Source organism: Stigmatopora argus, chromosome 1 (assembly GCF_051989625.1).
Source record: "Stigmatopora argus isolate UIUO_Sarg chromosome 1, RoL_Sarg_1.0, whole genome shotgun sequence".
Taxonomy (NCBI): Eukaryota; Metazoa; Chordata; class Actinopteri; order Syngnathiformes; family Syngnathidae; genus Stigmatopora; species Stigmatopora argus.
The window spans coordinates 31,315,852-31,341,057 of NC_135387.1; the positions used below are offsets into that span (position 1 = coordinate 31,315,852).

General features: G+C 53.2%; 2 protein-coding genes across 2 annotated transcripts; both read right to left on the reverse strand.

The window, feature by feature from the left end:
- Window positions 1-2,080: 2,080 nt before the first annotated feature.
- On the reverse strand, window positions 2,081-9,311 carry LOC144087056 (synaptophysin-like). The gene is made up of 7 exons (XM_077617332.1): window positions 9,182-9,311; window positions 7,289-7,354; window positions 5,641-5,765; window positions 5,333-5,531; window positions 5,052-5,243; window positions 4,662-4,961; window positions 2,081-2,721 (listed from the first exon to the last, which is right to left on the reverse strand). Exons 1-6 carry the CDS (start codon window positions 9,197-9,199, stop codon window positions 4,674-4,676), a joined length of 888 nt encoding a protein of 295 aa, XP_077473458.1. The 5' UTR covers window positions 9,200-9,311; the 3' UTR covers window positions 2,081-2,721; window positions 4,662-4,673.
- Window positions 9,312-10,583: 1,272 nt separating this feature from the next.
- Window positions 10,584-24,975, reverse strand: LOC144087046 (voltage-dependent L-type calcium channel subunit alpha-1D-like). Its single transcript, XM_077617321.1, has 46 exons — window positions 24,771-24,975; window positions 23,940-24,129; window positions 22,969-23,074; window positions 22,437-22,576; window positions 22,211-22,356; window positions 21,927-22,079; window positions 21,605-21,801; window positions 21,425-21,528; window positions 21,208-21,350; window positions 21,004-21,133; window positions 20,858-20,884; window positions 20,618-20,778; window positions 20,218-20,443; window positions 19,918-20,125; window positions 19,704-19,824; window positions 19,033-19,105; window positions 18,853-18,916; window positions 18,717-18,774; window positions 18,537-18,633; window positions 18,304-18,433; window positions 18,169-18,228; window positions 17,991-18,097; window positions 17,808-17,895; window positions 17,633-17,740; window positions 17,513-17,565; window positions 17,280-17,426; window positions 16,992-17,193; window positions 16,366-16,524; window positions 16,170-16,280; window positions 16,009-16,092; window positions 15,243-15,263; window positions 15,023-15,151; window positions 14,877-14,942; window positions 14,704-14,795; window positions 14,475-14,634; window positions 14,136-14,263; window positions 13,955-14,051; window positions 13,693-13,795; window positions 13,480-13,581; window positions 13,284-13,408; window positions 12,935-13,224; window positions 11,997-12,209; window positions 11,622-11,917; window positions 11,390-11,502; window positions 10,965-11,300; window positions 10,584-10,887 (listed from the first exon to the last, which is right to left on the reverse strand). The coding sequence occupies exons 1-46, from the start codon at window positions 24,787-24,789 to the stop codon at window positions 10,684-10,686; spliced, it is 6,087 nt and encodes a 2,028-aa protein (XP_077473447.1). The 5' UTR covers window positions 24,790-24,975; the 3' UTR covers window positions 10,584-10,683.
- Between the last annotated feature and the right edge of the window lie 231 nt (window positions 24,976-25,206).

Consider the following 25,206-nt stretch of genomic DNA (forward strand, 5'->3'; position numbering starts at 1 on the left):
GAAAGTGAAGAAAAGCTTCCACTTGAAGAGAATAATTTCAAGTTTATTTCCCGTTGTTTTCGTTTCACACAGAGTAAGAATACAGCGGAACGAACGGTGGATGTTCTCCGCGATACTAACGGTATGTCTACGTACGTACGTCATCCACGATAAACACGGCACGAATCCCCAGGTGTGTCACAAGACGTTGTCATTCACCACTAAGCACAGAGTATATTTCGTTTCATTTCCGCATATTTAGAAGAGCTACACAGAGAGAATCAAAACTGCCCGACAAGGGGGACGAATCAACGGATGGAAAAGAAACGGAGAAGGGGGAAGGGTATGAAAGGGAACGACGTCGGGAGGGCCCAATTAAGCTGATAATAACAATAATAACGATCAATTTTTGCTTTATTATTCCCTTCTGGCTAATTCTGGGGCATTTCTAGCTCACTTCCCCTTCATTTTCTCTTAATTCCTATTGATTCTGGGGCATTTATGTGTCAATTTGGGTGACTTATACATTTTTTGGGGGGGGGCAAACTCCATCTATTTCTTGAACTGGACATTTTTCCTAAATATAAGAGCACATATTTCCAGATCTGAAGGTTGAAGAAGGCTCAGAAACGACTCCATTACCTCAGGGTACTTAGGAGGAACAACTTGGACACCAAGCTTCTGATAACCTTCTATAGAACCAGAGCATCCTGGCGTACTGCATCACAGTGTGGTACGCTGGAAGCACGGCGGCTGACAAAAAGGCCATGCAGAAAGTGATTAACACTGCCCAGAGGATTGTCGGCTGCTCTCTGCCCTCACTGGAAGACATTGCCGGCCCTCGTTACCTCGGCAGAGCCGGGAACATCATAGGGGACCCTTACCGCCCTGGTCACAATCTGTTCCAGCTGCTGCCCTCTGGTAGACGCTATAGGTCCCACAAATAATAATATTATAATAATCTGACATAGGCCCTGTCGTCATCATCAACAACAAAAGCCTACTTGTCATCACACCCAGAAACTGCGTATGACGAAATTGGTGGTGCTTCTTCATAAGCTGCGTTTACTTGGCAAAAGACATAAATAAGTGATAGTTACGGACTTGTAATTTGGCATTCTGCTGTTATGGATACAGGTCACTTACCTCTCACTCTCTTTCACTTACCTTCAGTCAGCCAGTAGGAGGCAGATCTCCACCCAAACATCTTTTCATATTACCTCAGAAGGGAATGTGTGTTGTGTTACCGCAAGTTTAGAGTTCTGATGGATGTGGGGGGAAAAAAACTGTCCTTAAGCCTATTTGTCCGTACTTTGTGGGACCTATAGCGTCTGCCAGAGGGCAGCAGCTGGAACAGATTGTGACCATGGTGGTAAGGGTCCCCTATGATGTTCCTGGCTCTGCTGAGGTAACGAGGGCTGGCAATGTCTTCCAGTGAGGGCAGAGAGCGGCCGACAATCCTCTGGGCAGTGTTAATCACTTTCTGCATGTCCTTTTTGTCTGCCGCCGTGCTTCCGGCGTACCACACTGTGATGCTGTACGCCAGGATGCTCTCTACAGTGGTTCTATAGAAGGTTATCAGAAGCTTGGTGCCCAAGTTGTTCTTCCTAAGTACCCTGAGGAAATGGAGTCGTTTCTGAGCCTTCTTCACCACTGCCGTGATGTTTGTAGACCATGAGAGCTTATCCGTGACGTGGACCCCCAGGAATTTAAAGGACTGGACCCTGTCTACACATACTCCATTTATGAGGAGTGGGGCCAGATCTGTGCCGTGTTTGCGAAAGTCCAGGATTATTTTTTTAGTTTTCGTGGTGTTCGATTGTTCAAAGTACGGACAAATAGGCTTGAGGACAGTTTTTTCCCCCCCACATCCATCAGAACTCGAAATTTGCGGTAACACAACACACATTCCCTTCTGAGGTCATATGAAAAGATGTTTGGGTGGAGATCTGCCTCCTACTGGCTGACTGAAGGTAAGTGAAAGACAGTGAGAGGTAAGTGACCTGTATCCATAACAGCAGAACGCCAAATTACGAGTCCGTAACTATCACTTATTTAGGTCTTTTGCCGAGTAAACGCACCTTGTTGGGAAGCACTACCAATTTCGTCATACGCAGTTTCTGGGTGTGTCATCTTATTTGGGCTCTCCCGGTGGGGATGCTTGGCAAAACTCCCTTTCCTATAATAGGGGCCTCTTGGAAGGATTTTATCCCCGCCTGGAACCGATCCTCCCCGTTCCGTGAGCGCGAATGGACCAAAAACCGGGCGGGGGAAGAAAAAAACCGGGATCCCGGCAAATGATATAGTTCTATTTCTATACAGATAGCATATTAGAGCGTGGATATTTACACAGCACAGACAATACATTCTCTCCAGTCAAATCGAACTAGGTTGTTCCTCCCCGGAAGTAGTCTTATTTTTTTTCCTCTCCAACGCATGAATGTTTTGGTTTTTGTATTCAAGTTTTTCCGGCGCCAGCCGAGGGACGAGCGAGGGACGCCGAGGCCCTCTCGCCGTCCGTCCCCCCCGTCCGTCCGTCGTCTTCTACACTTAAATACATCACGAGAAGAAACATCATGTTACAGCAAAGAGCGCCCCCTGCTCTGCCCATCCCATGCCCCGCCCCTTTCCCTCCCCAAAGCCCGCCCACTCCATTCCACTCCACTCCACTCAAGTCAACTGACATGTACACAAAAGAGACTAAGAGACGAGTGCAGAAACGCCAGCGCCGGCCAACTCGGCCTGCAAAGATGAGCACAAATGAGAAGGTCAAGTCTTTCTTTTTCAACAACAACAAAAAGAGGAGAAGAAAAAAAATCACACACAAATACTTTTGCTGTTGGGGTTATTCTGGATAATATTATAGATGTACAGACACTCCCCTACTTAAGAACGAGTTAGGTTCCGAGCGATTGTTCGTAAGTTGAATTTGTTTGTAAGTTGATTCAGTGCTATATTTTGTATTATAATTTATGTTTAAGGCCTATATAAGTATATTGAAGGTTTATGTAAGTGCATTTGTATGTTTAAGGCTTGTATAAGTAACCTGCATTGGTTTGCACTGAAAAAAACATTTAACGAACGATCGTCGAATGATTCAAGTTGTATTCCCGTGCAACGCTCACCATTTTCTCACGCGCACCAAGCTTTGTTATTATTGCCACTTTCGTTTCAAATAAAATGGCTTGCCTCTTCCTTGCACTACCACCCTCACTAGAAGCCTTTCGCTTTTCACCAACCCTATTGAATAATGGATGCACGGGATATTTCATGATAAAAAGGTTCTTTGCGCACTGGAGATACGTTCACGCACTTCCGCACTGCAACGAACTGGGCAGAGGAAGGTGGATGCTGGGTGAGCTGAGCTCTCACAGCGCCAGGCGTCGTCGGTATTAGTAGCGGAAAGAAGCACTACAAGAAGGAGCCGAAAGAAGCCAGGCTCACAGAACAAAGAAAGTTGTAAAAACATTCAAGTAAAAAGTATAAAGTACAAAGTAAAGGTAAAGAGGAATGTATTAAGAAATATTAAGGGCTGTAAAACACGAAAAACATAAGAATATACAGAGCTACTGTCACTGGCTTCCGTGTGACGGCACCATCTTGGGGAAAAAAAAACCTATGCGCAGACATGTTCGTATGTACCGTTGTTCGTAACTCGAATGTTCGTAAGTAGGGGAGCGTCTGTATGCATTTTAATTACTTTTGTATAAGCAATGTTCCCTCTAAGCTGCGCGCGTGGTGCGCAATTGCGCACTACTCTCGTCTTCTCCGCGCACAGCAAATCATATGGAGCGCACAAAATAAAATCCCTTTTTTTATTTATTTTTTATTTATAGCTGTGAGGCCGACGCGCGAACCGCTCATCCGCCGGGCCACCCATTCATAGATATTAATCATTACATTTTATTATGACTAAATTATTTATGAGTAGTAAACATGCACCTGCTTATGGCAGGTGTGCTACTGGTGTGTGTCCATAGCGAGCAATGATGATGTTGCTCACACCGGTACTCGGTGTGCTCAGGGAGGTTGTCTTTCTGCCCAGACAAACCAAAAATTAGAGGGAACATTGTATAAGAGTGTCTTTAATTTGAGACTGGGGCAAACTCGAGGTCACCCTCCAGGACAGCTGGCTCCAGCTTGTTGACCCTCCAAGGACTGAGATAGACCTCGCAAGCCAGACACCCAGATGCAAGTTCGCAATGAAGATCTGCGAAGGACTCATAAATTGCTTTGACTTGGATGCTGGCAGTTTACCTTCTAAAGAAATGATTATGCTTATACTGCAAATTCTTACGCAGGTGTTTTGGTTTCGATCTAATATGAGCCGTTGTTTTTTGACCTTAAGGGTGTTATTGGGTTAGCTTATCCAATTGTTTTGAATCAGATTCTATTAAATCTTTTGAGTATGTCGCGACTAAATGGAGAGAAGAGCATGCCGCTCTTCAGAATCCTCTTGAACGAAGACGAGTTAGGAGTGATTCTCCTTGCAAGTTGTAACCAGTGTATGTTTAAAGATGTCTTCCCGTTTGATTAAATTCTATTAATAATTAATCCATCATTTTCCTTCGCCCTTAAACCCTCATTCTCAATGGAGAGCGATCAATTAGCTTAGCACGCCTCTCCTGGGGGACGCGGAAGGTGGGAATTTGGGCCCGATCCCGTCAACCCTTGTCACTCACCGTCAGCGGGGCTCACATCTGATTGGAGTAGGAGGTGGGCTGCTGCTCGTAGCCCTGGCCGTACCCGGCGTCCTCGTTGTACCCCCCCTGCTGGCCGTACTCGGGCTGGTACCCCCCCTGGGAGCCGGCGTAGGGGTCCTGCTGCTGCTGTTGTTGCTGCTGCTGGCCGTAGGCGTCGGGGGCCGGTTGCTTCTCCTGCGACGGCACGTACGTCCCGGCGAAGGCCGCCATCCAGCCCGTCTCCTTGAAGACGAACCACAGGTTGCCCAGCCACAGGATCAGGTTGATGAAGCCGAAAGCCTGTGGTTTTTTGGTGGGACGGGGTGGTCGGGGCTCAGGGTCAAGGCTTTGGGTTTGGTTCTCGAACGAACCAGGCCCACGGCCACTCACCACCGAGGTGTTGAGCCCCGAGACCTTGGGGTCGTAGACCTCGCGGCAACGGTTCTCCCGCTCCTCGCAGGCGGCGATCAGGGTGATGACCCGCTCGGGATCGGTCGCCGTCTTCACGTCCGACAAACCCTTGGCCCAGGCGCAGGCCGACACCAGCCACATGAAGGAGAACACCGCCGTCACCGCAAAGTCCTGGCGTGGAAGGGGCGAGGAGTCAGGCTACGGCCGGGGCCCCGCCCCCCGGTTGCCCCCGGTTGTCCCCGGTTGCCCCGCCCACTCACGATCTGCGGGCCCTTGTTGTTCTCGCGGTACTTTTCCAGCACAAAACAGTAGACGGAGAGCGCCGCCATGGAGTAGAGGAAGGAGAAGACGCCGATGGTGACGAAAAACTCGGCCGAGGACGAGTAGTCGCCCACCAGGAAGAGACGCTCGGGGTTGCCGCCTTTGCAGGTGGGCGCGTCAAAGTAAACCTGATGGAGCCTGAAACAACATGTACGTTCTTTTGTGTTTGGAGGCCACGCAAGGGAACATGACGTTTTAGGCCAAAAAGCACAGATGATTTGACCAAAATGTAGTTGACTTGGCCTACCTGAAGGGATATTCGAATTGTACTTCGATGCCCAGGTCGCTCTCCGAGCGGTTTTTACACTCCACGCTCATCTTGAACATGCCCGAGTAACTTCCGCACGTGGAGAAGGCGAAGATGGCGAAAATCTGCCGGCGCAAACACAGACGGACACCCTTAAACATGGGACGTTCCCACTCAAATCAAACCACTTTTTCTGACCAAAATGTACCTTGAAATGAAAATGGACAGTAGGAGACCAACGAAGAAAGAGTGACCCGAAAATGCAAGAAAAAAACAGGAGGGAATGTTATTCTGGGATGTTACTATATAGAGACTGTTGATCTGAGTTGGCAATGAAGATCTACAAGGGACTCATAAATTGCTTTGACTTGGATTCCGGCAGATGGCGATAATCACAGTTGTTTTTTGACCTTAATGGTGTTATTCGGTTAGCTTATGCAATTGTTTGAATCAGATTACATTAAATGTTTTGAGTATGGCGCGACTAAATGGAGAGAAGAGTATGCCGCTCTTCAGAATCTTCTTGAACGAAGACGAGTTATGAGTGATTCTCCTTGCAAGTTGTAGCCAGTGTATGTTTAAAGATGTCTCCTTGTTTGATTAAAGTATATTAATAATAAACCTATCACAAATCAAACCACTTTTTCTGACCAAAATCTACCTTGAAATGAAAATGGACAGTAGGGGACCAACGAAAACAGTGTGACCCGAAAATGCAAGAAAAAAATGGAGGAAATAAGCTCAAAAGTGCAGGAGGTGACCCCAAAATCAACCAAAAAAAATCACCAGTGAACAGAAAGTAACCCCAAAATGCCCTAAAATCACCTGGAAAAGAAAAAAAATGTACAAAAGTGACCCCAAAAATGCACTTAAATAAAGAGGTCGAAAAAAAATTGTAAGTGACCACGGAATTCCCCAAAATGTACAGGAAGGCACCCAAAAAATGACCCGTAAATACCCCACAAATCAACACCAGGTGGCCAAATGAAAAGAAAATGACTACAAAAACGCCGTTAATTCAACAGAAACAAATATTTTTAAAAATGTACAGGTAGGGGTATATGCCAATATGCTCCTAAATGCACAGGAAGTGCTTCCGTGTATGACCCATAATAAACAATGAAAGGTAAACGGCCCAAAACCCAATAGGAAATGATCCAAAAGTTCCAGGAAATGTACCCAAAATGCCCTAAAATCAACATACAAGTTCCAGGAAATGCCATGAAGATGCTCCAAAATGTACAGGAAATGACCAATGAACAGGAAGTGACTACAAAATAACAACCCCCCACCCCCCCAGTCGACGCCGATCCAGGTTAGCTTAGCTCGGAGCTTTGCGGAGACTCGGCAAGTGACACAAAGGCAAAGATAAAACGCGGAAGATTAGACTATTTTTAGCCACGCCCGGCCACACGGACAGGCCGAGCCGATTGGACGGAAAATCCAGCTATTAATCTCGGCCAGGCGCTCGACCATCTGTCAACGAAACCCCCCCTGCCGGCCAAGGTATCGTTTGGCGCGTGGGGCGTCATGACGTCCGCCTCGACCGTCCGTGGCGGCCCATGTGTCAAAGGTCACTCGGTGAGAAAGCGCCAAACGGCGTTGGTTTTTGGTCAGTGGCTGAAACTGAAAGGAGAGAGAGACTTACCCATTGGAGGACTTTGATAAACCCCAAGGGTTGCTTGATTATCGTGAACTGTCCTTGGGCCACCAACTGTCAAACGCAAAAAGGTACAAGTCAGTGGCGTCGCCCTTCAAAATAAGGGTCGTTGTAAGATAAGATTGTAAGATAAGATGACAAAGACGTTTGGCAATTGCTTGTTCATATTGTATCAGTTTTTGTAAGTATAGCAACATCGTAATCACAGAAACTTGAGAGCGATTCATCAGAATTTACCCAAAGTTTGGTCGTTGTCATAGAAACTATACTATACCCTGTTTTCCTATATAAAGACTGACTGTTCATTCGGAGAGAGTTGCAAGGACAACAGATTGTGAGCGTTTCACACCTGTTCGAGCTCTCTCCCCATCCTGCAGTCTGGTAATAAACCCATTTCCTATTAAATTGATCTCACTCTCTCTTAACCTGCTCTCGAAGCGGTTTTTATAGATCTATCAGTCGTCCGACGGCAAACACAAACGATAGACAATTTGAAATCACCAGGCACTACGCCGGGAGGAAGTCGCTCGCCGTGGACGCAGACTTCAAAATAAAAGCATGATTTCTCTGGCTCTCGTTTTGAAGCTGGGGAGCGTGTTTATCGGATGGTGGAGTAGCCAGTTAGGAATCTTCTCTATTTTCATTTCCAATTGTTTTTGTATCCATTTTGGCTGGCCAATTAGGGGGTCTCGGCGCCATTTGTGACCACCAACCCTGACGTGAGATGATCATTTTGTGCTTTGACGTTAAAATATTTCACTCAGCTCCCTCACAGGCACCCTTTTCCAACTTAAGGGGCCCGTTGACACAAATAAATGACTCCCGCCACTGGACCAATCACGTGGCGTCCAATCATCCCGGCGCCGCGATGTCCATAGACTCAGTGACTCGCGTTCATGACGTCCAAGCCGTTTAGACCCGGAGGGCCCCAGCGTGGTTCGGAACGTCGTGACGCCATGGATTTCCCTCCAATATTTTGGCCCCTCCCCGCATCATGGGCCAACGAAGCTGCCGCGGATTTGCTCGTGCACGTGCGCGTGTGCGCTTGACATTCCAATTAGACAAAGCGGCTTAAGTGGCGCAGCAGCCATTTGTCGAAGGCGCCGAAAGAAAAGAGATCGAGCGAGAGAGAGAGGCGATATTTGTCCTTTGGGGGGCGCCATTTTGGGGGGGGGGGGCGCAGGTGAATGCGACAACCGCAGAGTAGGCGCAGCGTCAATCGAGTAAATGGCCGCCTGCCCGCCCACCCGCACGCACGTACTCACGTCCGTCGAAGAGAAAGAAGATGGCCGCTACCCCCCCTCCCCCTTCCCCCCACGGACGATCAAAGACGTCCCACGGCACGAGTTGATCGCTAGCGTCGACGTCCAATCCAATTTGCGCCGGCATCACGTTCGTTCGCTGCCGCCCTCCCACTTGGAACGGATTGGACGTCTGGCGCCGTCAAGGGAGGGGAATGAGTTAAAAAAAATGAGCAGCAGGGGGGGTCATCGGGCCTCGCTAGTCTGCTCGTTGTCCTAGCAACAGCGGGCTAATTGACGTCCCCGCTAATGTCCTTGTGGTGAATCCATTTACACTCGTTTTTTTTTTTAAAACGCTTGGCGTGCACGCGCATCTGTCGCATCTTCACACTGCAGCAGCATCATCACACGCGCGTACGCCAATCACCCCTACGCGCACGCGCCAGGGTGCAAAAGAAATAAATAAATCAATGCTAAATCCCATCCCATCGTATTCTCATGCGAGCGCGCTGCGGCATCCGTCCGGTGGTTTCGACGTGCGTTTACCGACGTACGAGGGAACGTGCACGCGCACGTGAGAGGACATAGCTTCTATTTTGACAGGAATAACCAAAAGAAAAAGGAAAAGAAAAAGGCTCACCTGGTTGACGACATCCATGTTGGCCGCTGACTCGCTTGCTGATAAGAGGATGAGAGGGGCGGGGAGGGAGGCGGATCGACTTCCGGAAGAGCCCGGGGAGGACGACGAGCAAGAGGAAGAGCCGGCCGATGCGTCACGAGCACCTGACGTCACGGGAACTGGTCCAATTGTCACCGTTCTCGTACGGCCGGGGCAGCTAGAGCCGTGAGCCAGTTATCCCTTGGCGGCCATCTTGCGTCAGAGCCATTCGTCAACATAACATTGGAGTCAATGGAGTGTGGACTTTAAAATAAACATATTTTTTAACCAAATTAAAAATATGTTGGTTATGAACGGCATATAATTATATCGCTTATTTCATACGATTATAGCCGTGGAATTCAATGGTGTGTAAAAATCAGTGGTGGTCAGTGCATTTTCTCGTAGCGCCTTCAACGTATCAATCCAACCCTCAAAAACTATTTTTTATGGCTATAAAACCTCTACTGCAGCTACAGCTGCGATACATAAAAAAAAATCAATGCACAAAAATGGGGTAAAATCCACTTCCTAGCAGCATTTAGTGATTAAATACAAACACTGGAGCTTTTCAGATATCAGAACCGGGCCCACAATGGAAATATGATTTCGGAATATAGCCATATTTTACTCACCAAAAATCCTTTTTTAACTGTACACAATATCCATCCTCCTTTCTTTCTTCCTTCTTTTCTATCGCCATCGAAGCTAATGCTAAAGTGGAGTCTGTCCTGTCGTATTTCTGCCATAGTCCGTCTTGAAAATGGCTTTAAATCAACACAACAATATATTTGCTTGTGCAGCTCGCTCCAAATACAGTTTGGTAGCTCTGGCTAATCACTAGCTTGGTGAAAGCGATGACGTGTCCCTACGCCTGCGAGAAGGCATTGTGGTGTTGCCAACTTGAAATCTGATTGGTTAAAGCAACAGTCTTAGCGACGCTTGTTTAATGCAGCAGAGCCCGCAGAACTGATTGTGAAGGCCTTGAGGCAGATTTCTGACCCTGGCAACAAATAATGGCTGAAATGTGATTGGTTAAATGCTTCAATATGAAAACACACATCTGGAAGCAGTGCAAACAGGGGGGAAAGGCAATGAAAGGAAGCTAACAGACCATTTGGAAGTATTGATGGACAAAATAGAATATATGATTCAGATATTTCTTAGGCCAGCAGAGAAGGCTTTGAAGGCCCTGACCTGACGGCCCGTCACTGGTAAAATGACTTCATTCCCTAATTATTTTTTCTATTTGTTTGATTTGGTGGCGTTTTAGGTCCCTTCCTGCTGAATTGGCGGCCGCTGACGTCATTTCCTGTTGATTTTCGGCCGAGCGTCCATGAAGATTTTGTCCGCAAGTTGAAAATTAAAGTGAATGAAAGCGATATTTACAGCAAATCCATTTATTGGTGTCCAAAGGAAATAGAAAAAAATAGGAAATGGACGACAAGTGCTAAGTGCGGCGGGCTAAAAGCACGTTTTAAAAGTCAGTAGGAGACCACGCAGTTCATCTCGTCGGCCAGCTGGTCCTCCAAGGCCGAAACGGGGCCGCCGTTTCGGGCCAGCAGGTCGGCGGCGGCGTTCTCCATCTCGTCCAGGCTCATGTGACACGCCTCGGCGATTTCCCGCTTGGCAAAATTCACAAACTTGGGGTCCTTGGCGTAGATGCCCAATCCCTCCGAGATCAGGATCTGCAAAGGATGCTTTTCTTGTATAATGACGATACACGGTCAGGCATTCCATTCAATCGAAAGACCCCGACACTTACCGACTCCACCAGACTGTCGGCGCTGCCTCGGTCCAGCAAGCCCCGGTCGGGGGGCGGGACCCTCAAGCCGCCGTAGGTGGACGTCCCGTCCCAGTAGCGCGAGCGACGGCCCCCGGCGGGGAGGCTGGCCGAGCCCTCGCCCCACAGAGGCCGACTCAACCCAGTGGATTCGTCCAGCAGGACCATGGGGCTGTAGATCAGCTTGCCCCGCCGCCCGGATGGGGCCGCGAAGCCCGGGGCCGGCGTGCTCCCGGCCGCCACGCGCCGCCGGTTAGCCCACGACGCCGACGACGAGGACGAGGCGCTGCTGGGCCGGGAGTCCAGGCTCTGCTGCGTCTGGGGTCCAAGATCACAAGAGGAACTTTAGCCGAACGGCTGTCTTTTGGGGAGGGTGCGAGATCAAACCGCCGGCCCCTCGGCTTTACCTGGAGGCGGGAGCTGGGTCGAGGGGCGTGGCTCCGATAATTGGGCGGGACGGCCATTTCCTCCACGCTGCTCTGCGGCCTCAGACACTTGAAGTTAAACGCCGGTTTACGGCCTGAAAGGGCAAACGGCAAGCCAAATCAAGGAAAATACAGTTTTTTCCAGGACATCTAAATGTAACGACCGGCGTTAGCATCTAGCGCTCAACACATGCTAGCGATCTCTACGGTTAACCTTTGGGAACGGAGGGCAGAAGCCTCCTCCTGACAAACTTGGCGCCGCCGTGAATTCCGTTGTAGCCGTTGACCACGTCACTTCCGTTGCTAACATCACCTCCGTTACTAACGTCACCTCCGTTGCTAACGTAACTTCCGTTGCCGACGTCTCTCCCGCCGTTTTCCCCGTACGCCGAGTGCCCGTTGACGTCGTAGACGGGCGTGGGGCGGACCCCCGCGTCCTCCGCGGGCGCCGCTTCCGTCTCGTAGATGGGCTCGGGCGGGAGAGGCGAGGCGGGCTCGGCGTACGAGTAGCTACGGGGAGAAAGAACGCTAGCTGAGCCGTCGGCGTGGATGGGCTAGCGCCAAACGTCAGCGATGTACGTCGACTTACAGTGGCTCAAAGGTCACATTTGCAGGCTCTCCCTCGTTGCCGGCGACTTGCTGGGGGGCGACGGGGACGGCAACGGGGATGGGGACAGGGACGGCGACGGCGGCAGGGAAGACGGGGACGGGGACCGCAGGGATGGGGACGGCGACAGAGGCCTCCTGCGCCATCAACTCCAACGTTTCCGGAGGGGGAGGAAGGTTGCTCGCCGAATCCGGCCTGTCAGACACACAATTGTTAAACAGGTGGCGACTTGAAATCCGCATCAGATCCAAAATCCTTAGAGATGGGTTGGGTGTGGCCCGAAAGGGTCCCCCACCAACAGGAAACTACATGGCCCAAAATTCCAAGAAAGTGGTGATGTCAACAGGAAGTGACCTAGAAACGCCCCAAAATCAGTAGCGAGTCAATCCCTATTAAAGTGGGAGATGACCTTCTGTTGATTTGGGGTCACTCGCTATTGGTTTTGAGGCATACCGGGGTCACATCCTTCTAATGTTGGGATCTTTTCCTGGTGAACTGGTTGGCTGACTCTGACTTTGCTCGGACGAGACCCTAACTCAACGGGAAGTGGCCTGGAATTCAAGTTAGGGCTCGCTAGGGTTAGCTAGGGGCTAGCTATGGCTAGCTATGGCTAGCTATGGCTAGCTATGGCTAGTTATGGCTAGCTAGGGCTAGCTATGGCTAGCTAGGGCTAGCTAGGGCTAGCTAGGGCTAGCTAGGGCTGGCTAGGGTTGGCTAGGGTTGGCTAGGGTTGGCCAGGGCTAGCTAGGGCTGGCTAGGGCTGGCTAGGGTTGGCTAGGGTTGGCTAGGGTTGGCCAGGGCTAGCTAGGGCTGGCTAGGGCTGGCTAGGGCTGGCTAGGGCTAGCTTGGGCTAGCTAGGGCTAGCCAGGGCTAGCCAGGGCTAACTAGGTCTAGCTAGGAACTGGCGGATGGCCACCCACCTGCCAGGAAGAAGAACCTCTGACCGGAGCGGTTGTTCCGTCACCACGGGCTCTTCTAGCGAGGGGCCCGGCATCGGGCTGGGTACAGCCTGCGCCGCCTCCACCTCGCCGGCGGTCGTCGGCGCCATTTCCAGCGTTTGGGCCGGCGGCGGGGTGGGGATGGTTCCGATCCCGCCGCCCTCGCCCCCCTCGCTGTGGAAAATGTCGTCGGCGCCCTCTTCGTCTTCCAGGTCGCAGGCCATGGCCAGCCGCATCTCCGGCGCCAGGTCCTGCAGCGTCCGCAGCCCCTGCTGACAGGGCACGGCGCCTTGCCTTCCCGAGTCTTTTGAATCGGCGTGGCGGCGCTCACCTGAAGGGAGGCGGCCTTGTCCTTCTTCTTGGACTTTCTCTCCCTCTCTTTCCTCTTGCGGTATTTCTTAAAGTAGTCCTGAATCAAGAAGCTGGCGTAAATCTTGCCGCACGTCACCTCGTCCCCTGCCGAGGGACGACGCAGTTGGGAATTGGCCGGCGCCGACCACGACCCGGCCGGGACCGCTGCGATCTACCTCGAGGGGGGGGAATGATCTCGTCGATGAGCTTGGGCTTGGTCCGCTTCCACAGTTTCTTGATGATCAGCTTGAGCTCTTCGTTCTGTTGATCGATGGCCCCTGAAAGACAATTGGGGGGACATTGGCGGGGATCAAAAAGAGGGCGGGGTCTCCGTCTGGACAAAAAAAAAAATAGGACTGCACAGTAGAGAGTGCGAGATCAATGACGACCTTCAGTCTTGATCTTGAGCGACGTGCGCACCAGAGCGAAGAGGGTGGCGTTAAAGGTGACCGTCCCGTCCGGGTGCAGCGGCACGTTCATGGAAACCAGCCTCTGAAATGGGGGAAAAAATGGAACAGTTTTAGCTTCAGTTTTTTGGGGGGGCGAAACTGTAAAGACCGGCCCCAAACACGGGCCTATTTTTCAATGACATTGAGACAACCAATGAAGTTCTCAATGGAATCAAGGATGAGGAATGTAAAGTGAAGGTACTTTGCAAGCCACCCGGTGGGGACAAAGTTTCCCGAAACCCAGGGGGGGCTGGATCCGCCGCAGCATGGTCACCACGTCCATGTGCTTGATTCGCCCGCTGCCACAAATCAATCAATCAATATAAGAGACGTCGGGGTGGGTGGTTCTGGCAAAAAGGACCGAAGGGGGGCCGGCTCTTTACGTGGCTTCCGGATCGTAGTCGGACCAAACCCTCTTGAACTCGTCCAGGTGGTGCGTTCCCAGGACGGTCCAGTCGCGGGTCAGGTACTCAAAGTTGTCCATGATGACGGCGATGAACAAATTGATAATCTGGACGGTGGGGAAAAGGAAAGGACGTCTGGTAATCCGGACAATTTGGACCTTGGTGGCAAGGGTTAGGTAACCTGTAACCTGTAACGCTTACACAACGACACTCGTAGACCAAAAGAATAGAAAGAATCTTTCTTTTGTCAGTGCAAAATGTGCTGAAACCAAGCTCAAAACGGGCCAATACCTTTTCTCAATGGATTTGGGGACTCACCAGGTAAGCGCAAAGCATGAAGAAGCTGATAAAGTAGATGTAGGACAGGTTGCTGCCACAGGAGTACTCCTCGCCGGGCTCGGTGTCCGACTCCGGGTCGCAGCGGCGGCCCGGCAGCGCCGCCAGCATGATCTCCTGCCACTGCTCTCCGGTGGCGCACCTGACCAAATGCGGGAGTTGAAAATCTGGGGTGGACAAATGGAAGTCGGCGAAAGAAATGAAGGCTGACCTGAAGAGGACCAAGACCGCCATGAAGAAGGTCTGAAAGTTGCAGTTGCGGTTGATGTGCGTGTCGTCGTCCACGGCCACTTTCCCGAAGGTCTACATTCCGTAACAAGCGTCTCAGCTCAAAAGGTGGTCGATCAAAAGCGCCGGCGACCGATCCCAAACCTCGCCACTTACCTGCATGCCGATGACGGCGTAGATGAAGAAGATCATGGCGATGAGCAGACCCACGTAGGGCAGAGCCTGCAAAGCGGAAAGGAGACTCGGCTCGATGGCCATTTTTTGGGGGGTCGGGGTGGTCAACTCTTCCGTCTTCGCCCAACCTGGAGAGACTTGACAAACGTCCAGAGGAGGGTTCGGATGCCTTCGCCTTTGCTGAGAAGTTTGACCAAGCGCAAGACTCGGAACAGACGGAAGAAGGTGATGGAAACTTTGCCGCTCTCGCCTTTGCCCTGGAAAAAAACAGGAGGAGCCCCCGAGGAGTCCCCAAGGAGCCTTGGACAAAGCCCAGAAGACTTGATGGACGCCTCACCGAGATCTTACCTCGCCGTGACCTCCCCCGCCCTGCCGCCGGCAGTCAAAAGTCAAGGGAGACATCCGGACCGGTCCAGAGCCAGAACCAGAATGGAGAAAGCTCGTTTTAGTCACCCGAGGGCTCGCCAAAGTGGTACTCGGACATTTCGCCGGCGGACGTTTCGCCGAATGGACGTTTCTTCGGACGGACAGTTCGCCGTACGGATGTTCCGCCGAAAAAATTAGTGTTTAATTTATTATTTTATTAAACAAATAAAAGTGGGAATGTTTCTCATTGTGTTGTTTTTTGTCCCGAGGTTGAAAAACATATACACACACACGATCCGGGGGCGGGGCGAACGCGCAAATCCCGTTTCGGCGAAACGTCCGTTCGGCGAAACATCTTTCGGCGAATCGTCCGGTCACGCGCCAAAGTAACCCTTAGACGTCTGGCGCCATCAATGGCGGGCAACCAGTTCACTTGGGGACACTTAAGGGTCACTCCCTGTACATTTGGCAGCCCTTTCTTGATCGGGATTAGGCTTAGGGGCTTCACTTCCTGTTGAGTTCAGGTCATTTTCGGAGGATTTGGGGTCTTTCCGGGATTTTTCTGCATTCATATGTGCCTATTTTCCCTATTTCTGTTCATTTCAAGTCACTCGCCGGCTAACTCTTTGGCCGCCATTGACGGCACGGGACTTCTACTCGACCAGGAGGGGCCGACAAAGGAGGGGCCGACAAAGGAACGGCGGAAGCGATAGTGCGCCCGCCTGACGTCCGAGCGCGCCATACTCACGCTTAACTCAGAGACGGCGATGTCCAACACGCTCCCCACCACGATCAGTGCATCGAAGGAATTCCACGGGTCAATGAAATAATGCTGTGGGGGGCAAAAGGGGGAGGGGGAAAAAGGAATTGGGGCGGGGTCACCGGTGCGAGCGAACGGTCAGGTCTTACGTGCACTCGCAGAGCCAGCAACTTGATGATCATCTCGATGGTGAACACCACGGTGAAGATCATGTTGAGGAGGTCCATGATGGACGTGAAGAGTTTGGACTGCTCGTAATGCTGCCGAGGCACACGCACGGAAGCTGAGGGGGCGTGGCTTGGAGGGAGGGGCGGCGGCGGGGGCGTCATTTTACACCAGACTCACCTGCACGGCCAGCGTGAGCGTGTTCCCCAGAATCAGGACAAACATGACGTACTCGAATTGGCTGGAGTTGATGATCTTCCAGAACTTCAGCTGCGACGGGTTTTTGGGGATGTAGATCTTGATGGGTTGCGCTTTCAGGGCGTAGTACACGCATTGCCGCTGCGCCCACGAAAAAAGAAATAAGAAAAATAAAGTAGCAAACCACTCAAGGCTCATCATCTTGGACGAGGACGAGTCGGGAGTGATTTTCCTTGCAAGTTGGTAGCTAGAATATGCCAAATGATGTCTCTCTGTTTTATTAAAGACTAATTAATAAACCTATCACTTTTGGTCCTTGGAGAGCTGGGGTCAACACACCAAAACGGAATCCGAGCGCTGCGGATCGATATCTGGAAAGAAGTTCCGTGCGCATGGCATCTGATACCCTTTGCGGGCCGGATTATTCGATGCGTCTGGGGCTGCTTCCGTAGCCAGCGCTATTACGGTTCGATAATCATCCATAAATAATATATATATGCCATGCCTGGCTGCGTCTTTAAAACGGTGCGTCCTTTGTGTGTGTAAAATACAGAAATAGCACTCGTTATTGACACTGCGGCTAAAAATACTCAATCATTTTGGCCCACCTGGTTCTTGTTGAGCTCGCAGTTTTTGAACTCGGCCTCCCCTTGCTCCCGGAAGGTGATGATGACGAAGCCCACAAAGATGTTCATCATGAAGAAGGCGATGATGATGATGTAGATGATGAAGAAGATGGAGATTTCCACCCGGTAGTTGTAGATGGGCCCGTGGTTGATGGCGTTGGCGTCCACGGCGCGGTACAGGAGCCTTACGGGTAGGGTGGGCGGTCATGGGCGAGGGTCGGTGCTAAGGCTAGGCTAACTCCTCACGGCGGACGGGCGCACGCCACTTACTGCGGCCAGCCTTCAAAGGTGGAGACGGTAAAGAGCGCCAGCATGCCCATCAGCACGTTGTCAAAGTTGAAGTCGCTGTTTTCCCATACGCGCTCTTTCACCATGGGGTGGTTCATGTCGCCGTCCTTGAACACCACAAACGTCCCCCTGCAGGACAAAGAACCTCTTGCTTGACGGACGGACCGAGCGCCGCCGCGTTGGCTGCCGCCGCGGGAAAGACCGGCGAGACTGACTTGCACTCGTCGGGAGTGTGTTTGGCTTCGTCCGTGCAGCTGTAGAACCGCCCCTGAAAGATGACGGCCATGGTCAGATGGTGGCGAGGACCAGCGTCGCCATCCGACGACCCCACCGACCTTGAAGAGCTGCACGCCGATGCAGGCGAACATGAACTGCAGCAGCGTGGTGACGATGAGGATGTTGCCGATGGTGCGGATGGCCACGAATACGCACTGCACCACGTTCTGCGCCCCAAAACAACGTTCAAACGGGGGGCGTCCTTGGGAAAAGGGCCAAAGACGGGCCACCTACTTTGAGTCCCTTGGCCCGGTTGATGGCGCGGAGGGGTCGCAGGACGCGGAGAACCCGGAGGATCTTCACCACGGAGATGGCGCTGGAGCTGCGAGGGAGCGAGGGCATTTGAATGTAGACGAATGCCAGGAGAAAGAACCAGGACGAGTAAGGTCGGGGAAGGCCCCATCGGAGGCCACTCACTGAAGAAAGAAGGACGTGAGCGAGACGCCGACCACCAGCAAGTCCAGAAGGTTGAAGGCGTTCCTGCAGAAGGAGCCCGAGTGCAGGAAGGCGCCGTACACCGTCATCTGGCAAAGACACCCATCGTTATCCGGCCTCTGATTGAGTAAAACCTGATTCGGATGAAGCCGATCCTCACCTTCAGCACGATCTCCACCGTAAACACCGACGTGAAGACGTAGTCGGCATAGCCCAGCACCTGAAGGGGGCGGGGCACCTCATTTGAGTCTCTGGGGAGGGGCTAAAAAAGAAAAAGGGAGGCGGCCCGGCTCACGATGTTTCGAAAGGAGTGCGACTTGATGGGGTCCTCGGCCGCCAGGGAGATGCTGCTCAGGATGATGAAGACCAGGATGATGTTGGTGAAGTAGGCGTGGTGGATCAGGTTGTGGCAGGCCACCCGCAAGCTGACGGAGGTTAAAGAGCGCCCGACGTGACAAATCGACGCCCATCCGGAGTTAAGCGGGCCCGACGGAGTGGGAAGAAATGAAGGAGACCCTTTGGACTCACCAGTTCTTCTTGCCCAGAATGAAGAAGGAACTCCCGTCGGGGATGGGCACGATCTTCTCTTTGGGCCCAGAGAACTCCGGCTTCAACGGGGCCACTCCTGCCAGGGGGCGGAGCGGGTTAGTGCTTTTTTCCGGTGGGCGGGGCTCGGCCCGGCCACGCCCATCCCGCCGAAGCTCGTACCCTCCAGGCCCTCGATGGCCCTCAGCTCCTCATTCTCCTGCCAGTCTTCGTCCTCGTTCTGCGTAACGAAAAGCCGGCATTATTATTCGACCGTGGAATGACAAAAAGCGAACGAGCGACAAAAAGGAAAACCTACTCCTCCGTCCTCATCCTCTTTCTCGTCTTCGTCGTCCCAGTCTTCGTCATCGTCTTTTTTCTCCCTGGAAAACGAACGGCCGGCCGGCTTGGTGAGAAACGCCGATGGGAAGGTCTCCCTTAAGCTCCGCCCCCCGAGATGGCCTACTCCCCGCCCCCCCCCGGCGAGCCCACCACTCACTCAACTTTCTTCTCGCCGCCGCCCCCGGCCAAATTGTCCACGGCGATGGCCAAGAAGACGTTGAGCAGGATGTCTGAGGACGCCCGGCGTTAAGTCATTGTTGGGGTTATTCCGGATACTATTATAGATGTATGCATTTTTTTAATGACTTTTGTATAAGAGTGTCTTTAATTTGAGACTGGGGCAAACTCGAGGTCACCCTCCTGGCTCCAGTTTGTTGACGTAACACCTCACCGTATCCTCGGCTCCAAGGACTGTTTACTGGGAGATACACCTTGACCCTTTACCCAGATGCAAGATCGCAATGAAGATCTGCAAAGGACTCTTAAATTGCTTGGGCTTGGATTCCGGAGCAGATGGCGATAATCGAATACCCGATATGCGATGATTGTTGCAGTTGTTTTTAACCTCGATGGTGTTATTCGGTTAGCTTATGCAATCGTTTGAATCAGATTACTTTAGATGTTTTGAATTAGGCGCGACTAAATGGACGGAGGAGGACGCCGCTCTTCAGAATCCTCTTGGACGAGGACGAGTCGGGAGTGATTCTCCTTGCAAGTTGTAACCAGTGTATGTTAAAGATGTCTCCCTGTTTGATTAAAATGTATTAATAATAAATCTATCAGTCATCGTAGTCTCGCCCCTCCCCCGCGGACCCAAAAAAAGGATACAGTTGCCGCAGACGAAGAGGATGACAAAGTAGATGCACACCACCATGTTGGGAAAGAGCGGGCCGCCGTAAGCCATGATGCCGTCGTACATGACGGCGTTCCAATCCTCTCCCGTCAGGATCTGGAACCCACGAGGAGTGGCCCGTGAGCGCGCCGGAATTGAAGAAGAAGCGCCTCAAAACAAGGCAACCGACACAAAATGGAGGACGCCCACCTGGAAACAAGTGAGCAATGCCTGAGGGAAGGAGTCGAAGGTGCTCCTCTTCATCTGCGTCTCGTCAAAGTTGAATTTGCCGCCAAAGAGTTGCATGCCCAGCAGCGCGAAGATGATGAGGAAGAGGAAGAGCAGGAGTAGTAGCGAGCAGATGGCTTTCATGGAGTTGAGCAGAGAGTTCACCAAGTCGGACAGGGCGGCCCAGTGTCTGTAGTTAAGAGTCAAAGGTTAGTCGGGGCTAAAAACCGCCAGGGCAGTCGCCAGGCAGATCGCCAGGCAGGTCGCCCTCGGTTCCTTCACCGGGTCATCTTGAAAATCCGGAGCAGGCGGATGCAGCGCAGCACGGCGATGCCGATGGGCGGGATGAACTCCGACTCCACCAGCAAGGTCTCCAGGATGCCACCGCACACCACGAAGCAGTCAAAACGGTTGAAGAGGGCCATGAAGTAGATCTGCAGGCCAAAGGCGTACATCTTCATCAGCATCTCCAGCGTGAAGAGCAGCAGCAGGATCTTATTGGCTCGCTCTAAGGACAACACCGGCGTTTGGGTTCAAGACCGTTCATGGGTCGCTTTCGCTACATTCTCTTTGTCTTGGGGCCGTTTGCGGGTCGCTTTTCACCGGGTCTGGGACAATCCCGACTGGTTTTTCAGGGCCCTTCCCGTGGATCTGAGGAGGCCTTCCCTCGGGTCTTCCCTACCTTGCATTTCCGTCAACCACTTGGGCTGTCCGTAATGTTCGGAGGCGCTGGCCACCGTGTTGAGGAAGACCAGGAGGAGGACCAGCCAGTAGAAGTTGGTGGTCTTGACGGCCACGCGGCAGTTCTTCCTGAAGGTGTGGTTCAGCTGGCACAGTTGGTCGCTGACAAAAACAAAGAAAGTAGCAAATGAGAAGCCAGCGACCTCAGGTGGGTGAGACGGGTTCCTGGCCGAGAACTTACCAGAAGCTGTTGGCCATCATCTTGGCCCTGTCAAACAAAGACCGCCAATGAAAGATCTTCACAAAGGACAGACCTCCGACTCCAGGACCACATTATCTTGCGTTGATTTGGAGACGGCGCTGGGCGCCGCTGGGCGCCATACCCACATGAGAGAAGCGCAGAAGCCGCTATCATCGTCCAGGTAGGCGATGTCATCGTCCGAGTCCGATTCCCCGTCCTCGCTCTGTTTGTACCAGCCGAACTTCTTCATCATCTTCTTCTTGGCGATGGCGGCTCCTTTCCGATGGGCGCCAAAAAGAGAGAGTTAGAGAGAGGCGCGCTTAAGCGCCCCCACCCTGGGGACCACTCACGTTTGTTGCCTTCTTCGTCCACGTCCTCGGCTTCGATGAGCCAGTCCATGTAGCCGATCATGTCCTCCTCCATCTGCTTGCTCTCCTGGGCCTTCTGCAGTTCTCCGCGAGCCACCGCCTTCTCCCTCTCCTTGGAGAATTCTCTGAGGAGGAGGAGGAGCCAATGGACAGTCGCGTCCACCCTGATTGGACAGGGACTTGCGTCCGTCCGACCTACCCGCTCAGCACTCCCAAAACCAGGTTGATGATGAAAAAGGACCCAAAGATGACCAGGGAGACAAAGTAGACCCAGGGGATCCCGTGACCGATGGCGTCGTTCATCTGGGGGAGGAGCCAAGGACGTCGGTCGGGCGCGCCACGTGAGCCGCCGGCGAAGGAGGGAGACGATTGGCGTTACCCAGTAGAGGACGTCGGTCCAGCCTTCCATGGTGATGCACTGGAAGACGGTCAGCATGGCGAAGAAAATGTTGTCGAAATTGGTGATGCCGCCGTTGGGCCCCTCCCACTTGCCCCGGCACTCGCTCCCGTTGTCCGAGCAGAAGCGGCCGCTGCCGGCGAAGGCGCACGGCGACGGGTCGTCCTCCACCATCAAGCCTGCCCGCAAACGGTCCAACCAGAGGTCGTGACATCGTGTCTTGGCGTTATCCAACCCATCGGTGGACCTTTAGAAATGTCCTTTGGCGTTGGCGTGCTGGTTGGCGTGCGTGCCGGCGTCTCACCCGTGCTAGAGAAGAAGCAGGTCTTGTGCATCCTGCCGATGAAAAGCTCCAAGCCGATGATGGCGTAGATGATGATGACGAACATGACCAGCATGCCGATGTGAAGGAGCGGTACCATGGCCTTCATGATGGAATTCAGCACGATCTGTAGACCTGCCCGCCGTCGGCAAAGGGTCACGAAGGGAAGGACTGGGGGACGACAACGGCGAGGGGGGGAAAGGAGGAGGAGGAAAGGCACTGGGCGGGTACTCCGGGAGGTGTTTAAGGAGGAGAAGCAAACCCACTGGGCACTCCGGACACCAATCGGAGAGGTCTCAAGACCCGGAAGGCCCTCAGCGCCTTGACGTCCAGGCCGCCGGGTTTGCCGGCCGCGTGGTGGGCCTCTCCGGGCTTGTGGTCCGTCATGGCCTCCGCGATCACGCTGAACAGCCTGACGGGGACGTCAAAATGGCGGATTAGGAACTCATTTCACCCCTAAGTGACCATGGCGGCAACCGTGGCGGCACCCACCCCACAATGACGATGACAAAGTCCAGCAAGTTCCAACCGCTGCGGATGTAGGCGCTGGGGTGCATGACCAGACCGTAGGCCAGAATCTTGGTAAAAGTCTCGATGGTGAAGATGACCAGGAAGACGTACTCCACTTGCTCCTGAGCGGGCGGAAGCCCAGAGAGTCAACGGTCGTCGCCCCCTTCCAGATGGCGCTGGCGGCCCACTAACCCCTTGAACCCATCCACCGAGCGCTTAAACCCAGCCGGGCCAATCCTTTGAGCCAAACCCGTCGCTTAACTCTTTTGCCGCCGCCCACCGGGCTCGACTCCTTTGTGGACAGCTTTACCCGCGTTTGGGGGACCCCCGCTTCTGTGCGCCGGTGCTACGGGTACTACGTGTAGCGGAAGTAAACGCACTTGCGTGTACCTTGACAAGAAATGTGTATACGTGTGTACTACCTTCTACTGTCGGGTACTTCTATACGTAGCCTAACCCTTGTGAGTACATGCATATAGCTTCGTAGCCTGTGTGAAATTTGGCGAGAACGCACCAGTTGATGGTTGCTGGCGTTGGAGTCATCGTCGGGGTACGGCTTGGTCACGCCCATGGCCACGCAGTTGGCGAAGATGGCCAGGAGGATGAAGATGTCAAAAGGCCTGGACGTGGTGGTTAAGGAAGGCCAGGGATGGATGGACGGACAGAGGGACGGACGGACGGACGGACGGACGGACGGACGGACAGACGGACGGACGGACGGACGGACGGACGGACGGACGGACGGACGGACAGACGGACAGACGGACAGACGGACAGACGGACAGACGGACAGACGGACAGACGGACAGACGGACAGACGGAGAGACGGACGGACGGACGGACGGACGGACGGACGGACGGACGGACGGACGGACGGACGGACGGACAGACGGACAGACGGACGGACGGACGGACGGACGGACGGACGGACAGACGGACAGACGGACAGACGGACAGACGGACAGACGGACAGACGGACAGACGGACAGACGGACAGACGGACAGACGGACAGACGGAGAGACGGACGGACGGACGGACGGACGGACAGACGGACGGACGGACGGACGGACAGACGGACAGACGGACAGACGGACAGACGGACGGACGGGCGGACGGGCGGACAGACGGACAGACGGACAGACGGACGGACAGACGGACAGCAGGGCAGACGGGCAGACAGACGGACAGATGGACAGACGGACGGACGGACGGACGGACGGACGGACGGACAGACAGACAGACCGACAGACGGGCAGACAGACGGACAGACGGACAGACGGACAGACGGACAGACGGACAGACGGACAGACGGACAGACGGACAGACGGACAGACGGACAGACGGACAGACGGACAGACGGACAGACGGACAGACGGACAGACGGACAGACGGACAGACGGACAGACGGACAGACTTGGCTTGGTGGCGGTCCCCCCCCTGTGGGCGGGCCTTTGCATTTGCCCCACCTCCATCCCAAAGGATACTTCCACTCCACCAGCGCCAGCGCCGCCATGCGGATAGGGTTGCTGAGGGTCAGGCAGCAAAGGGCCCGGGGGGCCCGCAGGGCCGATTGGTTGGCCTGCACCGCCTTCTTGGCCCCGCCCCCTCGCTTTTTGGTGGAACCCGTGGAGCCCAGCGTGTCGGACTGGCCTCCGTCGCCCCCCGGGGGGCCATCTGACAAAAAGCGGTGAAAGTCCCGATGGGAGGGCGGAACGTTGCCTTCCCGCTCATTCGCTCGCCCAATCGTTCGCTTCCTGTTGACTTGATTTGGGGGCCCCTCCCGTGCCCCGCCCAATTCCTAACCCGGTCTTGCAGGTCACTTCCTTTTCATCCTGGCTCACGGCCAATTCATTTCCTGTTGAGTCCTGGACCCTACCTGTGGATTTTGGGCCACTTGCTGGGGATTTGGGGATCACTTCCTGTTTATGGGTCCCTTCCTGTTGATTGCAAGTGGTTTCCCACGGACCCCTCAGCACTTTTTGTACTTACTGATGTTTTAGGGCCCCGTCTTGAGTCACTTCCTGTACAATCAATAGAATTTAGAGTATTCTTGCGCCCATTCCGGTTGGTAACTTGTGGTTTAGCATTTCCAGGCCACTTCCTGTTCAATTTGGGTCAGTTCAATCCTCACGTTGAACTGCGAGAGCCGGCGCCCACGTTTCGGCCCCTGAACTATTTCTAAACCTTGACTTTGTGGCCTACGTGAGGCAAAATGTCAAGACCGGTTTCATGGGGTTCAGTGTTTTTTTAATTTTTTGTTATTTAAACCCCCCAAAATAGTCGTACGCTCCATAAAGATAAGCAGGCGGCCTTACCTTTCTTGCCCGCCTCCATGTCTGAAGTTCAGCCCGTCTGCGATGGCCGCGGGGCCCTAAAAGTTGGCGCGGGTGTCGTTGGACGACGTCCGGCGTGTGGCGTCCGGGCGTCCGGCCGTCCGGCGTGCGTCTTGGCGAACGCGGAGGAAGCCAATTTGGTCCCAGGTGCCAAAGAATGAATGGGGCCAAAGCGCAAAGCGGCCGGATTAGAAGGCTTGAGCCGTTTAGGGGGATGAGCGGGGGAAAGCTTCCGCGAGGGGGCGCTCACGTTCCTCATGGCCGGAGGAACGACTTGCTCAAATAGAGTTTTAGCCTCGCCGGTGTGCAGTACTACAAATACTAGGGAACAAACGGCAAGTGGGGCACCTTCACCGACTGTCGGTCCTAAAACGTCCAATTTTCGTTGTCAGCCATTCAGATTCTAATGGATTGAACG

Bases quoted from the DNA above. Each gene is read 5' to 3' on its own strand.
- LOC144087046 (XM_077617321.1), bottom strand. The intron at 17,427-17,512 runs GTCAGTCTCGCC...TTTGTCCTGCAG, and splicing joins CACACTCCCGACGAGTGCAA to GGGGACGTTTGTGGTGTTCA. The intron at 12,210-12,934 runs GTGGGTGGCCAT...TGTGTCTGACAG, and splicing joins GAGGTTCTTCTTCCTGGCAG to GCCGGATTCGGCGAGCAACC.
- LOC144087056 (XM_077617332.1), bottom strand. The intron at 5,532-5,640 runs GTAGGCCAAGTC...ATGTTGTTTCAG, and splicing joins CAATTCGAATATCCCTTCAG to GCTCCATCAGGTTTACTTTG. The intron at 4,962-5,051 runs GTGAGTGGCCGT...AAAAAACCACAG, and splicing joins CGGGGCTCAACACCTCGGTG to GCTTTCGGCTTCATCAACCT.